This window comes from Limulus polyphemus, unplaced genomic scaffold (assembly GCF_000517525.1).
Source record: "Limulus polyphemus unplaced genomic scaffold, Limulus_polyphemus-2.1.2 Scaffold1545, whole genome shotgun sequence".
Lineage (NCBI taxonomy): Eukaryota > Metazoa > Arthropoda > Merostomata > Xiphosura > Limulidae > Limulus > Limulus polyphemus.
The window spans coordinates 157,761-171,509 of record NW_013667155.1 but is presented as its reverse complement, the minus strand read 5'-3'; the positions used below and the strand labels follow the sequence as shown (position 1 = coordinate 171,509).

Genomic DNA, 13,749 nt, shown 5'->3' with positions numbered 1-13,749 from the left:
ACTCTACTCATTACTACTGTAACACGTTATAAAAGTTAAAGATTATAAAGAACTGTTACTGAACTTTGATAAACAAAAAAAACAAACAAATATATATATTTCATTAACCGTTCAACGAATCATGAACCATTTCAAAGTTTTTCAAATACTTTTACTACTCTGTAGTGTCCGTTTAAGAATCACTTTTGATGTAAACAACTGCATAAAAACTATATATAAATATATATAACCCGTTAATAAAATCTCGAAATTTAACGTGGAATAAATTCTTTTTTTTTCTTTCTGGACCCATGGATTTAATCAGAAGGTGTCTTAAAACGTCCTAAACCACAAGCAACTTCATAGACCCATCGATATTGATCCTACAAATAATGGAAAATAAAATATTTATGTAAACAAAACACTCAAATCTAACAATTGAGCTTGATTCAGAGTTTTTTAAATAAAACAATAGCATTAATGAAGATCTAAAAGTGACAGTGGATCAAATTTGCTATAATAATTCCTTATTATTAATGACGTAAATCAGAACACGCGCTGTAAATAGTATTGTTCATTTCGCTAACGGCTTCATCGACTGGGTTTTGTCACCTTAACGACTTTGTTGATTACTTATCATGATCACAACTTTAATTTTATTGATTGTAACTTACTTCGTTCACAGTGTTCGTCGATTCAGAAGAGACGTATTTTTAAAGCCTGCTCTATAGGTCCGTTTATGTGTCCAAGTTCAATATAAAAACGCTGCCGTTACACAGAGAGAAAAGTTATCAATAACAAACGAAACATAAAATCATTTACAATTAACAGTGCATATCTTTATTCTTGAATTATATTCATTATTGATGTGAACTTTATGCTTCTTTTTCTTCATTCGATCTTAATCCCATCTAGTTTAGGGATCGCCGCTCGGGTGTTTTGAATTAATCCCTTAAGTGGCTGGCCTTGACAGCAACCCTGAACATGTTCGGTGATGGAGATTTAAACCTGCGACCCGCATCTTGCGAGTCGAACGCCCTAACCACCAGGCCGTGTCAAGGCCTTGCTCTGAACTTTATGCAATGGTATCGAAATCTATTTTTATTTTCCAAACACGGAAAAAATGTATTCTAACGTGATATATAAGATATAACTTTTATCTGGTAAAACTCATACTTCAGATACTGAACTTGAAAGTGATTTGGTATTTAGTATTTTCAATTTAGATAGCATTTTATACGGTACGTGGTCAGGACAGTAAGATCAGAAAATTCCTACAAGATTCAAGCATAACTATTCACAATTTATAACTACTGACCAGAGGGAGGGCAACCACTCAGAAGCACTCATCGCCTATTATGTGGCTACTTGTAACCGTATAGGGTAATTGAATATATCACAGTTATATTGCCGCCACAGATGAAGTTGTGGAACATCGCGGCTCGTACCTTAGACATTTGATCCGCAGACAAGCATCTTTACCATTAAAGGCCACGCTCATCCCCTTGAATCTAAATAAATGTAACTTCCAAAATGAATAAATAAGTAAAAACAAGTGTTGTCTGATGGAACAGTTATATATCTGCAATAACAATCCCCCCTCTAAAAAAAAACAACTGCCATCAGCGTTTCAATAACCACCGGTGTGTCAACAGGGAAGGTCAGAGATTTTGTTTAAATGATTATTTCTTTATCAGACTTCTATTGTATAGTGTTAAACTTACCACTGAGCGAATAAAATGAGGTTCGTTGATTCTGATGGTTCTGACGGCCTCAAAAACATCAATTTCTTTCTCTTGTTGTTTTTGACGAAATAGGAAGGAGACTGCGCAGAAGACTCCCGAAGCAGAAACTCCGTCTCTGACAAACGGGGAAAATAGAGAAATCAGAAAACGAAACAATCGCAGCGTAAATAATAAAATTGAAGAATAGAGAAATATGTAGAGATATTTTTGTATTTACATTCCAAACATACACTTATAACAATAGTATATACAGATCCCAAATCAATAACCTGTCATCTTAGAACTCGCCAAGTAAAAACTACAAAGCAATTAGTCACAAATGTCTCACCTAAGTTACAAACTAGATAGAGAAATTCTAGAAACACAATATTATTGTGTAGAAGAGTAAACACTACATTTTAAAGTTGTCACGATTTATAGAAAATGTCAATTCTAATATTTGTGTCATGCACGGTCCGACATAGTCTTTTTTCTATTTGTTTTTTTATTCATTAATTAAAATACGTAATGAAGCACCCTAAATACAATAAAAATCTAGAAATGTAAACATTTCTGAGTGCGCATGGCCTAGTGGTTAGCTTTTGGGCAAGTGATCTATAGATTTCGGGTTTGATGGTTAGCGTATCGAACAGGTGATCCATGGATCTCGAATTAGGTGGTTAATGTATCGGACAGGTGATCCATGGGTCTTGGGCTCGGTGATTAACGTATCGGACAGTAGATTCGTGTGTCTTGGGCTCGGTGTTTAACGTATCGGACAGGTGATTCATGGGTCTTGGGCCCGTAAGTAGAATGTTTGAAAGGAAAGTTCTAATTTGTGAGATCATAAGCCAACACATATTATGCTATGGGAGTCTGAGGGCATGCCCCACACACACACAAACACAATTTGTAAAAAATAGATGCTATAAGATTAAATCTGGAAACAATTTGGCGTGAAATATAGCTTAAACAATTGCATGGCTGTTCACAAAATTCAGAAATATCCAATGAAAAGTCGACAAACATTTGAATATACGTTTGACTTGTTTTAATATGTTATTTTAAAACAAGTGGACTGTGTTACTGTTTGTTTATTGTTGAAATTTATCACCAACAAGTCACAGACACCTACTGTAAAAGAATCCCGGCCCCTACGTTGTTTTAAAATTACATCTACAAAAACCTATACTCAATTTGTAAGATTTCAAGTATTTAAACATAAAACCTATGTTAATGTATAACAGCGATCATCAGGTCATATCAGACGTTAACACATTTTAAATGAGGTTATGTAACATGAAACTGATTTGTTGTTCACGTATGACATCTGATACATATTATGCATTTATATAAAAAATATATAATAATATATAAAAAATTAGTTTTTTTACCTACTATTGTACCACACACACACACATACACACACGTTTTCAATACAATTACAGGCCTAAATGCTACAACTTGTGATTTCCTGAATCTATAAATATGCAGAATTACGTAAGTTATTTAATAAGAGAGTTGGAACATTCAAAAAGAAAACCTGATTCCAACTATTCATAATGATCACACATATTATACAGTCTTATCGCTTAAGGTTATTTTGCTCAACATATTCAACTGATGTGCTTTTACAATACGTAATGCTTAACATTATCTAATGCTCAACTAATTTAACATTGAAACACGGAAGCATTAAGATTAGGTAAGAAATTCAATGTTAGAAACTTTTGTAAGCAATAATTCTTATGTCGAATAGCTCTATATTTTCCTTTGTTTAATTAAGCATAAAGCTACAAAATATGCTATATGTACTCTGCCCACTGGAGGTAGAGAACCAAGATTTTAAGCCCTCAGACTTACCATTGTGGAATACAGTGCAAAATATTAGAAAAAGTGTCATAAAATAATTGTAATAGAGAGCGATGCAAAAGTCGCACACCACCGTGATTTTCCTAAAACCTGCACAGTTGGTATCACAACAAAATGGGTCAGCGGTAAGTTTACGGACTTACAATGGTAAAACCTGTGATTCGATTCCTCGCGATGAACAGAGCACAGTGACCCATGATGTAGTTTTGGCCTTAAAAACAACAACACAATATCACAACATATTTTCTTCCACACATTCTTATAAGGTTAATGTGATTCCAACCTATTACTGTAAGAAAAGAAAAAGATACATGTAGTGAGTAACAGAAACACGACTTAGAACAATCATAGAAAAGGCTGAAGGTAGATATATAACAAGGATCTGTGTATATAGTTGATGCAGTATTGAAACTTCCGTTATTTTGTAAAGTAAACAATCGTATGAACAAAAATGGATCACTGTTTGCTGAACTGAAAAAAAGGAGCAGATATTCTAGACCTAATATGCAAGTTCATATAAATATTACTTCACTATAAAAGAGAAAGCTATAAATTTAAGTGTTATTTAACTCCATTTTGTATATACAAAGAGAGAGAAAATCTATAAGGTTTACCTGAATTAATTCTGTATTTCAGAAAAAAATGATAAAGGAAATAAAAAAAATAGTATTAACATGTAAAATCTTAAAAAAACATTACATTTGTTGGATTAGAAACAGTTAGGTACATAAATTTGATTGGTGAATAATAAAGACAAATAAATATAATGATTAGTAAGAAAAGTCGTGCATGAAAAATAAATCGTCTCCGTTTCTCTCTCCCACAGATGTTTTGAGGAGATATACCCCCCTTCAGTAGATCAGATATATATACAGAAGCCAATAGAGGTGTAAAACAATGCACGTAAACTTGAAACAGAAATTTCTAAATACTCACGTGCACACAACGATTGTGGGTTTGCTTCTGGTTTTGTGCTGCCATCTGTCGACTATTTGGAGAAGAGTAATTATGGAGTCCACAGAAGGTGGAATTGTGTCTTCTTTCTGCCACCCACTTAGGTGGAACAGTTTAATTGATCTGGACTTCTGATCCTACAGAGTTAGTGAAAAAAACTGCGACAATTGTGACGTAGTTCATATAATAAATATAAAAAGAACATTTTAATACATCTAATTATAAATTAAAATGGTCAAACCACTAAAAATAATATGCTGCTTCATTAAATATGACAGCAAACTAAATTTTTATTATTTTTAATTATTATGACTTTCTAGTATAAGAAAAAGAAACTTATTTAACTCTCATTAATCGAAATAAATATTAGGTACACGTTTTTATATTTATTCTACAGACATCATATACAATATAGAGGATAAGCGAACTCTTGTGATATTGTATGGTTAATAAACGTTACACGTTAGTACATATTTCAACTATTAAGAGACACTTTATCCCGTAACTTCATTGCAACGTTTCCGTTTCCATCAGAATATTTTTTTTTGTTTTGTTTCTAGGTTTATCGCGTTTTACCTCGACAGGATTCTTTAATTTCAAGTTCCGAATTATCAGGTGTTTTGTCTGTTCTGTTCCTACGTGGTCTACTTTAAGATTACCGTAATACTGACTCCCAGACTCTGGCCAGAACGTAGAACAGCACTGTGGAAGAAAAACAACAAACTTTTAAAAACTATTATAAATACGTTAAAAAATGGCGGTGTAACAAGCAGAAAATCACAGCAAATCAAGAGTATTGAGTAGTTTCTTTCGATAATTGATTATTAACGCAAGTAAAATTTGTATTAACACAAACATATTTTACTGATACTGAAAAATTAAATACGCTTAATCTAAAAAATCGTATAGTTATTGACTTTGAACATTATCATATTATAAAGGAAATCACTAAGTTAAGAAGGGGTAAAAATCATCTTACCTTGTCACTAAGCGACACCTCATCCAACAGAACTAGTGTTTGGCAGCCGGACTCGTGTACAAGCTGCCAAAAGTCTTTAGTTGTGAAAGGTGATGGACACTCAGTGGTAATGATCGCTTCTTTTTCCCCGTATCCCTGTAAATGTGTAAAGTTGTTTTTTCTGTACACTGTCACTAACTAGAACAGAAGTTGCGAACCTAACGCACGCGAGGCTACCTCTTTCAGCAAACAGTACAGCATTCCATTTTAAACAAAAATGGCACAGATGACTTTCAAAACAAGCAAATAATTCCACTGTCAAAACACTGCAGGTTAAATGGAATGCGTTACTAAATCTGCACAATTCCATTTAACCAGAAGTCATACTAAAATTTCGGGTGGAGGCTGACACTCAATACACCACAAATATCTCGACTATTAAATTTTATCATTTCGTTTTAAAAAGTTTGCAACCCCTGAACTGACAGACAAAGGTTGATTCTCGGTCGGAGCTAACACAGTTAACGTTGGATGATAAAGAAAAGTAGAAGGTATTCAACACATTAAACGATGGATGATAAAAAAAGGTAGAAGATAATTAACATAATTAACTGTGATTGATAAAAATATAATAATAATAAACACATTAAACGATGGATGATAAAGAAAAGTAGAAGATAATTAACATAATTAACTGTGATTGATAAAAATATAATAATAATAAACACAGTTAACGATTGATGATAAAAAGTAGAGGATCATTAAGACAGCTTACTGAAACTGATAAAAAGAGGGTTATAAATAATAAACACAGTAAACGTGGTTGAAATAGTAGACAGCATGATTCACAGCTAAACTTGCTTAATACTTACATGAACGTACACAGTATTTAGATGGTTAGTAGATGTATTCGAAAAAACAACTGGTTTCCCACAGTCGACTGAAAGTAAAACAAAAGAAAAAATCAGATTATCAGGAATACAGGCAAGAAATTAAAGTGAAGGAGTAGGAGAAAATATAGTAGTCAATTAAATGCTGTATATATGTTACAAAAGATGCTGGAAGTGATGGAGGGCAGGTAAGAGTGTAAAAAAAAGGTTGAGTAAGGGGAAAGACTGGAACTTGAAATATTGCTTGTAATGATCACAAATTCCTCGGCTAGACACAAAAATAAGCGAAAATGTTAATTAAAACTACCTATTAACGTTGACATAAACAACAGCATGAAATGGACATCAATTGAGATGATAATAGATATCTGGGGAGTGAAAATACGAAATATTGGATGTTTGGAATAAGCTCGTGGTGAAAATCGAAGTTTGGAAACAAAATGAGAGAAAGTAACTAAAGTTACAGATCTTTAATGTAACAGGAAAGCATATAGTATAACCATCACAAAATATAATACCATATAATAGTATAACCATCACAAAATCTCACTGTTTTATAAAGTTAAAAATGAACGTGTTACAAAAATCAACAGGAAAGCATATAGTATAACCATCACAAAATATAATACCATATAATAGTATAACCATCACAAAATCTGACTGTTTTATAAAGTTAAAAATGAACGTGTTACAAAAATCAACAGGAAAGCATATAGTATAACCATCACAAAATATAATACCATATAATAGTATAACCATCACAAAATATAATACCATACAATAGTATAACCATCACAAAATATAATACCATATAATAGTATAACCATCACAAAATCTGACTGTTTTATAAAGTTAAAAATGAACGTGTTACAAAAATCAACAGGAAAGCATATAGTATAACCATCACAAAATCTGACTGTTTTATAAAGTTAAAAATGAACGTGTTACAAAAGTCGTATTGCAGATATTTCCTTACGACATTCCCAAGATAAAGCTCAATTTTTGCTATAACAACCACAGACTCATAACTTACATGTTAAGAGATCAACTACTCTATTCCTTGTTTTTCTTTCTGTAATGGTGTTCGGGTTAGCCCTGTCTTCTCGAAACTTGGCTGTCTCTATTTCCAGACGCTGAAAGGCAGCAAACACATCAGCCATTAGGTAAGATTTCACTCCTTTTAACTGTACTATTTGAAAACCTGCAGTGTTTCTGTACAATATATATTATAGGATTATTGATTAAAGCAGAAAAGGTTAAATTGTTTGTTTATCTTTGTTTAATTTAGCGCAAACTTACTCGAGGGCTATCTGCGCTAGCCGTCCCTAATTTTGAAGTGATCAGCTAGAGTTGGCGGTTAGTACCCTTGACAAGCTACCTTCCCTATAGTGTGTCAGTTCAAATTTAAGGACGGCTAACGCAGACAGCCATTATATATCTGTGTGCAAACATTCGAAACAAACAAAAATATCCATGCGAGTGCGGTCCGAGTAGGAGATTGGGCTGTATTTTGAAACTTGTCATGCGACTGTCAATTTTCTGAACTGAGCATAACTCAAAACAAAACGGTCTTACTTACAGCAAGAACAACAACAAAGAAGAGAGGTTTCAAATTGTTAGTTGCACACAAACTCCCAATTGCCTATTGAAATAACAGTGAGAAACATTATACAAAGGAGGTAAACTGTTATAGTATAAGTTTTAGTCTGGACGATAAGTTTTATATCAGCTTAGTTTGTGGAGAAAAATATAGAACCTGACACAGATTTACAACACGGTAAAAAAAATCATGTCTTAATACATGACGCACACGTAACTATGGTGTAACTGATTCACGTGTAACCAATTAAACAAAAAATATAAGTGAATAAATTAACTTTACAACGTTGAGTTAGATCCATAGGTTTACCTCTATTTCACAATATTTGAGCTTTGTAGATCAGTTTTATCATCTAAACCTAAACAATAATTTTTTGTGTATTAACACTTTATAGCACATCAGAATTATTACTATAAAGAAATGCGAGTCCCTGTGTGCCATTCATTTTAACGCTGAAATAGTTTTTTTTTTCTTTCCTAATAACTCGCAACAAGCAAAGTGTGAAATCAGATGTATCTTTTCGTTGTTGTTGACAATTTGTATGATAAATAAAATTGGTACTTTTGGGGCTTGAGCACATCCAGCCAACCACCTGTGCTATACATGTGAAGGCACAACACTAGCGTGACCTCTATGCTGACTGACCTTTGACCTGTATCTGGCATTGAAAGCGTATTCGGATCTTTTCTGTTTCATTGTCTGAAGTTAAGCACAAAGCTACACAATGGGCTATCTGTGCTCTGCCCACCACGGGTATCGAAACCCGGTTTCTAGCGTTGTAAGTCCGCAGACATACCGCTGTGCTACTGGGAGGCTTTTTGTTTCATGCACCGCGTTTAAATATAAATAAATATATTTTTGAATGTAGTTTTTAATGCTGATTTCAGAAATATAAATTAGAATTTGGAGATATGAAAAGAAATATTTTGAATATTTTTTATTTAGCTAGGTTAGGTCAATTTATGTGAGGTTAGATCAAATTAGGGTAATTAGTAAATAATTACATGTTTATTTAAATAAAAAAATTAATTTAATTAAAAAATATTTCCCATTCTTTCCCCTTTAAAAATCAAATCTCCAAATTTTAATTTATATTTCTGAAATCTGCAGCAAATTGAAAGCACTTGGAATGTGGTTAAGAGACGTTACAAGCGACATTGGGGAACCAACTGTAATATGATTGACTATATCTGTGAGTTCGTTTGGCATGTAAATGGTGATCTCTTCAAGCTAATATTTAAGAATATTTTTGAATTTTCATATTGATTTTGTTACAGTGACACTAAATACTTTGTATTGTCTTGATGTCTTGTTATTCTTTTAAATACATAGGTATATATGTAATGCTAAAAGTACTTACTTTGTTTCGTAAGCAAAATATTAAAAAATATTAAAAATATTTATTTTCATTTCTCCAAATTTTAATTTATATTTCTGAAATCAGCATTAAAAACCACATTCAAAAATGTATATTTCTTTCTATTTGAACGCTGTGCATGAAACAGAAAAAAATCCGCATATTCAAAACCCATAACTACATAACGTAAGAAAAGAACTTCATACCTCAAACTGAGCCTGCAACCCAGTTTTTTCCGTTTGACAATCTACATTAGTAAGCTTCTTGAAGTATAGAGGGAGCTCTTCGGCTGATCTACTGGGCTTGTCTCCAAATAAAACTTCAATCAGGGCACGATGAACAAACGCATATTGTTCCTTTAGGTGTGTAAACGTTATCTTTTAGAGACTATGTGATCCAATATCAGTAGCACGTTTAACAATAACAATGTCAAACATTGAAATCAAATTTCCATTTTTCTGAGAATGTTTAAATTTAAAAAAAAATCATGTATTATAAAATAGAAAATTCTCGGAAATTTTTGTTATCAACTTGTAGGGTTTATATGCTGTAATTCGATTTACAAGAGAATTATTATTGTGAATTATTTTAGTACTAATTTTAATTCTACTGACAAATTATCTCAAACTAAATATATTTTATTACAAGTTGAAGTGATAGGTTATTTTAGGCTAACGATGTGATTTATTTAATGAAAATGGTTCTTAATGGGTATGTAAAATATTTATTTGATAAATTTATTTTAAAATTACTGTTAACTCTTCATTATCTTTATTTTCAGAAGAACCTCTCACAGTTTGATGAAAGATGTTATTGCTAAAAATTACAGTCTTCAGATAGTCACACTAAAATTTAATGCTTTTTAGATAATATAATTTTCAATTTTAATGCAATTATTATTTAGGATTATCTACAGCTTATAAGCAGTACATCCAAGATCTTTAATAGATTAATAGTACAGATCATCAGTAGTACATTCAACAGATTAATAATTCATAAGAACAATTCTACATACCACAGTTTCAACTAAATTAACACGTTGTTCTCGAAGTTTATACAGCAAGCCAAAAACGTCCACCTTGCCCTCCGACTTAACCATCTGTATAGCCGAATCGAAAAGAACTAGAGTTCCTGTCCGTCCAACGCCAGCACTGTACAAGTAAGAGATTTCTTTCATTTTTATGACATATAAACGTAAGTAATATAGGATGCCATTCTGGAGCCGGAAATAAACAAACATGACCATGACCCAATTTCCACAAGTTGGTATAACGTGTCGAGGGCATTAACCTAATATGTACGTCAACAATAGCAGGGAACACGTTGCTAGGTGATATAATAAGATTACAGCACCAATACCAGGGGTATGCTGTTATGTGCATGTTGCTAAGTGGTATAACAGGATTATGTCAGAAACACCATGACCCAATTTCAACAAAATAGCATGTCCTTATATATATATATATATTTCATATTATTTCATTCAATTTGTAGTCTTTTTCTTTATAATTACTTACCATGGGAACATTCTAGGACACTATAGAGAAAGATGGCTTTATCAGAATAATGTGCATGTATCCTACCTTTGAAGATATGAAGATCAGGGCATTGACCTTGTATGTACGTCAACAACACCAGGGGGTGCATTGTTAGGTGGTATAATAAGATCACGTCAGCAAGACCATGACCCAATTTCGACAACATAGCATGTCATTCCACATATTTTTTCATATTATTTCATTCAATCTATACTCATTTCTTTTATAATTAATTATCATGGAAACTTTCTGGGATATTGTAGAGAAAGACGACTTTATCAGAATAATGTGCATGTATCCTACTTTAGAAGATATGAAGAACCAAAAAAAATCTGTAAAATAACTCTGAGAATAACAAAAAAGTTCTATATAATTGTCCATACTTCTTGTGAAACAAACTTTTATGGCCCTTTCCTTAACAATATATACTCTGGCTACCTGGAATCCTTTTACTTCAACAATTGCTAACTTTCTCTCCTTTTTCTGTAATTGCAATGCATATGATTAGCATAAGTCAAAACAGTATCCACATCAACAATATGATTTCAGTTCTCATTTCTTTCATCATTGTTTTTCTTATTGTATGAAGAAGAATTAATGTTTTTAAAATTGAAGATATTGTCAGACTGACTTACATTATGTAGAAGATAGTAATATTCTTATATCATAATAATCTTGTTTGTATGTCAATAGATCAAACCAAATATCATGAACATATTTTATTCATTATACTGTTATAGAATAACTATTTAGTCTTATACGTTTTTGCAGAGGAAATAACATAGTTCTTGAATAACTTTACCACTTTCAAAAAAAAATCAATGGGATTTAAATGTTTACAATCATGTACATTTAGTTTAGTAGCTCTATCATGAAACACATCTAATATAATATTCTTATCCACTCGAGTTGAAGTAGACCTCAAATATAACCAGATACCTTCATCATGACCAACATCACACATGTATAATGGTTGGAGACGGCTTGAATGGGTAATGAAGAAAGACTTTAATATAAGTTGTACATTTGCTTATATTCTCCTTTCTAAGTTTTGTATGGCAAGGGATACATGTTTAATGTATACTTCAAATAATGTTTTAAAGTTGATGCTATTAGATGTAGTTTCTGGTTCCATTTGTTTTATTTGATTTAGACACAAATCAATAAAATGGATATGTTCAGATTTTTTTTAAAGTGATAAGACTTGATGTATAGTTGTTAATATTATATTGGGTTGTAAGCATAATAGATACATTTTTTGACTCATCACATACAACACTAATAATAAGTTTATGATGATCCAGACCAAAGCCCTCATTGTATTTTAAATGTATGACCCTAGTCACTCATGATATCAGTTATGAAAATTCTTGCCATTCAACATGCATAAATGTTACACCTGCTTTGATGAGTATAATGTGCCATTGAAATACAATAAGGACTTTGGTCTGGATCATTGTAAATGTATTATTAGTGTTGTATGTGACCAGTCAAAAATGTGTCAATTACGTTTACAACCCTATATGATATTAACATCCATATATCAAGTCTTATAACTTTAACAAAGTCTGAATGGTATCAGTTCTGTGAACAGATCCAATTTATTGATGAATCATATCTAAATCAAATAAAACTAATGAAACTAGAAACTATATCTAATAGTATCAACTTTAAAAATTATTTGAAGTATACACTGAACATGTATCTCCTGTTATACAAAAGCTTAGAAAGGAGAAATGCAGGGTTTGTGAAGTCGATGATCACAGTCAAGTTGTTCATATGTGTGTGATGTTGGTCATGATGAAGGTATCTGGTTATATTCAAGGTCTGCTTCAACTCAAGTGGATAAAAACAATATATTAGAAATGTTTTGAGATAGAGCTAGTAAACTAAATGTACGTGATTGTATGAATTTAAATCTCACTGATTTTTTTGAAAGTGATAAATACATTCAAGAACTATGTGATTTCCTCTGTAAAAATGTATAAGACTAAATAATTGTATTCTATATCAGTATGATCTACAAACAAGATTATTATTATACAAGAAGATTACTATATTCTACATAATGTAAATCACTTTGGCAATATCTTCAATTTTATAAACATTTAATAAGGAAACAATGATGAAAGAAATGAGAATTGTCATAAGGTACTGTTGACGTGGATACTGTTTTGACTTATGTTAATCATATGCATTACAATTACAGAAAGAAAAGTTAGCAATTGTTGAAGTAAAAGGATTCCAGGTAGCCAGAGTATATATTGTTAAGGAAAGGGCCATAAAAGTTTGTTTCACAGGATGGATGGACAATTATATACAACTTTTTATTCTTCTCAGTTATTTTACAGATTTTTTTTTCTTTTTGTGGTTCTTCATATCTTCAAAGGTAGGATACACATACATTATTCTGATAAAGTCATCTTTCTCTACAGTATCCCAGAAAGTTTCCATTATAATTAATTATAAAAGAAATGACTATAGATTGAATGAAATAATATGAAAAAATATGTGGAATGACATGCTATGTTGTCGAAATTGGGTCATGGTGTTTCTTACTTAATCCTATTATACAACATAGCAACACGCCTCCTGGTGTTGTTGGCTTATATTAGATCAATGCCCTCGACACTTATACAAGCTTGTCGATATTGGGTCAAGATCATGTTTGTTTACTCCCAGCTCCAGAGTGGCATCCTATAGTACTTATGTATGTGCACCATATACACACATATTGTGTATATCCACACATGTGGTAAGCTTATATATATATATATATATATATATATATATATATACTACGTAGTATAGTACTTATTATACGTTAGTAGTAGTATACGTAACACTATTTTAGTACTTAACTTTATAATAGTAGTA

General features: G+C 31.8%; 1 protein-coding gene across 5 annotated transcripts in view; it reads right to left on the bottom strand.

The window, feature by feature from the left end:
* Positions 1–272: 272 nt before the first annotated feature.
* Positions 273–13,749, bottom strand: part of LOC106464033 (receptor-type tyrosine-protein phosphatase T-like) — a 33,132-nt gene continuing 19,655 nt past the window's right edge. For 4 of the 5 annotated variants that reach the window (XM_022391692.1, XM_022391688.1, XM_022391689.1 and 1 more), the window contains 9 exons: positions 10,350–10,485; positions 9,541–9,690; positions 7,411–7,510; positions 6,360–6,427; positions 5,509–5,643; positions 5,106–5,231; positions 4,512–4,666; positions 1,704–1,839; positions 273–362 (listed from right to left, as the gene is read on the bottom strand). In XM_022391692.1, the coding sequence (XP_022247400.1) occupies positions 297–362; positions 1,704–1,839; positions 4,512–4,666; positions 5,106–5,231; positions 5,509–5,643; positions 6,360–6,427; positions 7,411–7,510; positions 9,541–9,690; positions 10,350–10,485 (1,072 nt within the window). In that variant the 3' untranslated portion in view covers positions 273–296. Of the gene's footprint in view, positions 363–1,703; positions 1,840–4,511; positions 4,688–5,105; positions 5,232–5,508; positions 5,644–6,359; positions 6,428–7,410; positions 7,511–9,540; positions 9,691–10,349; positions 10,486–13,749 lie in introns of those variants that run through there. The other variant, XM_022391693.1, reaches the window with a different exon arrangement.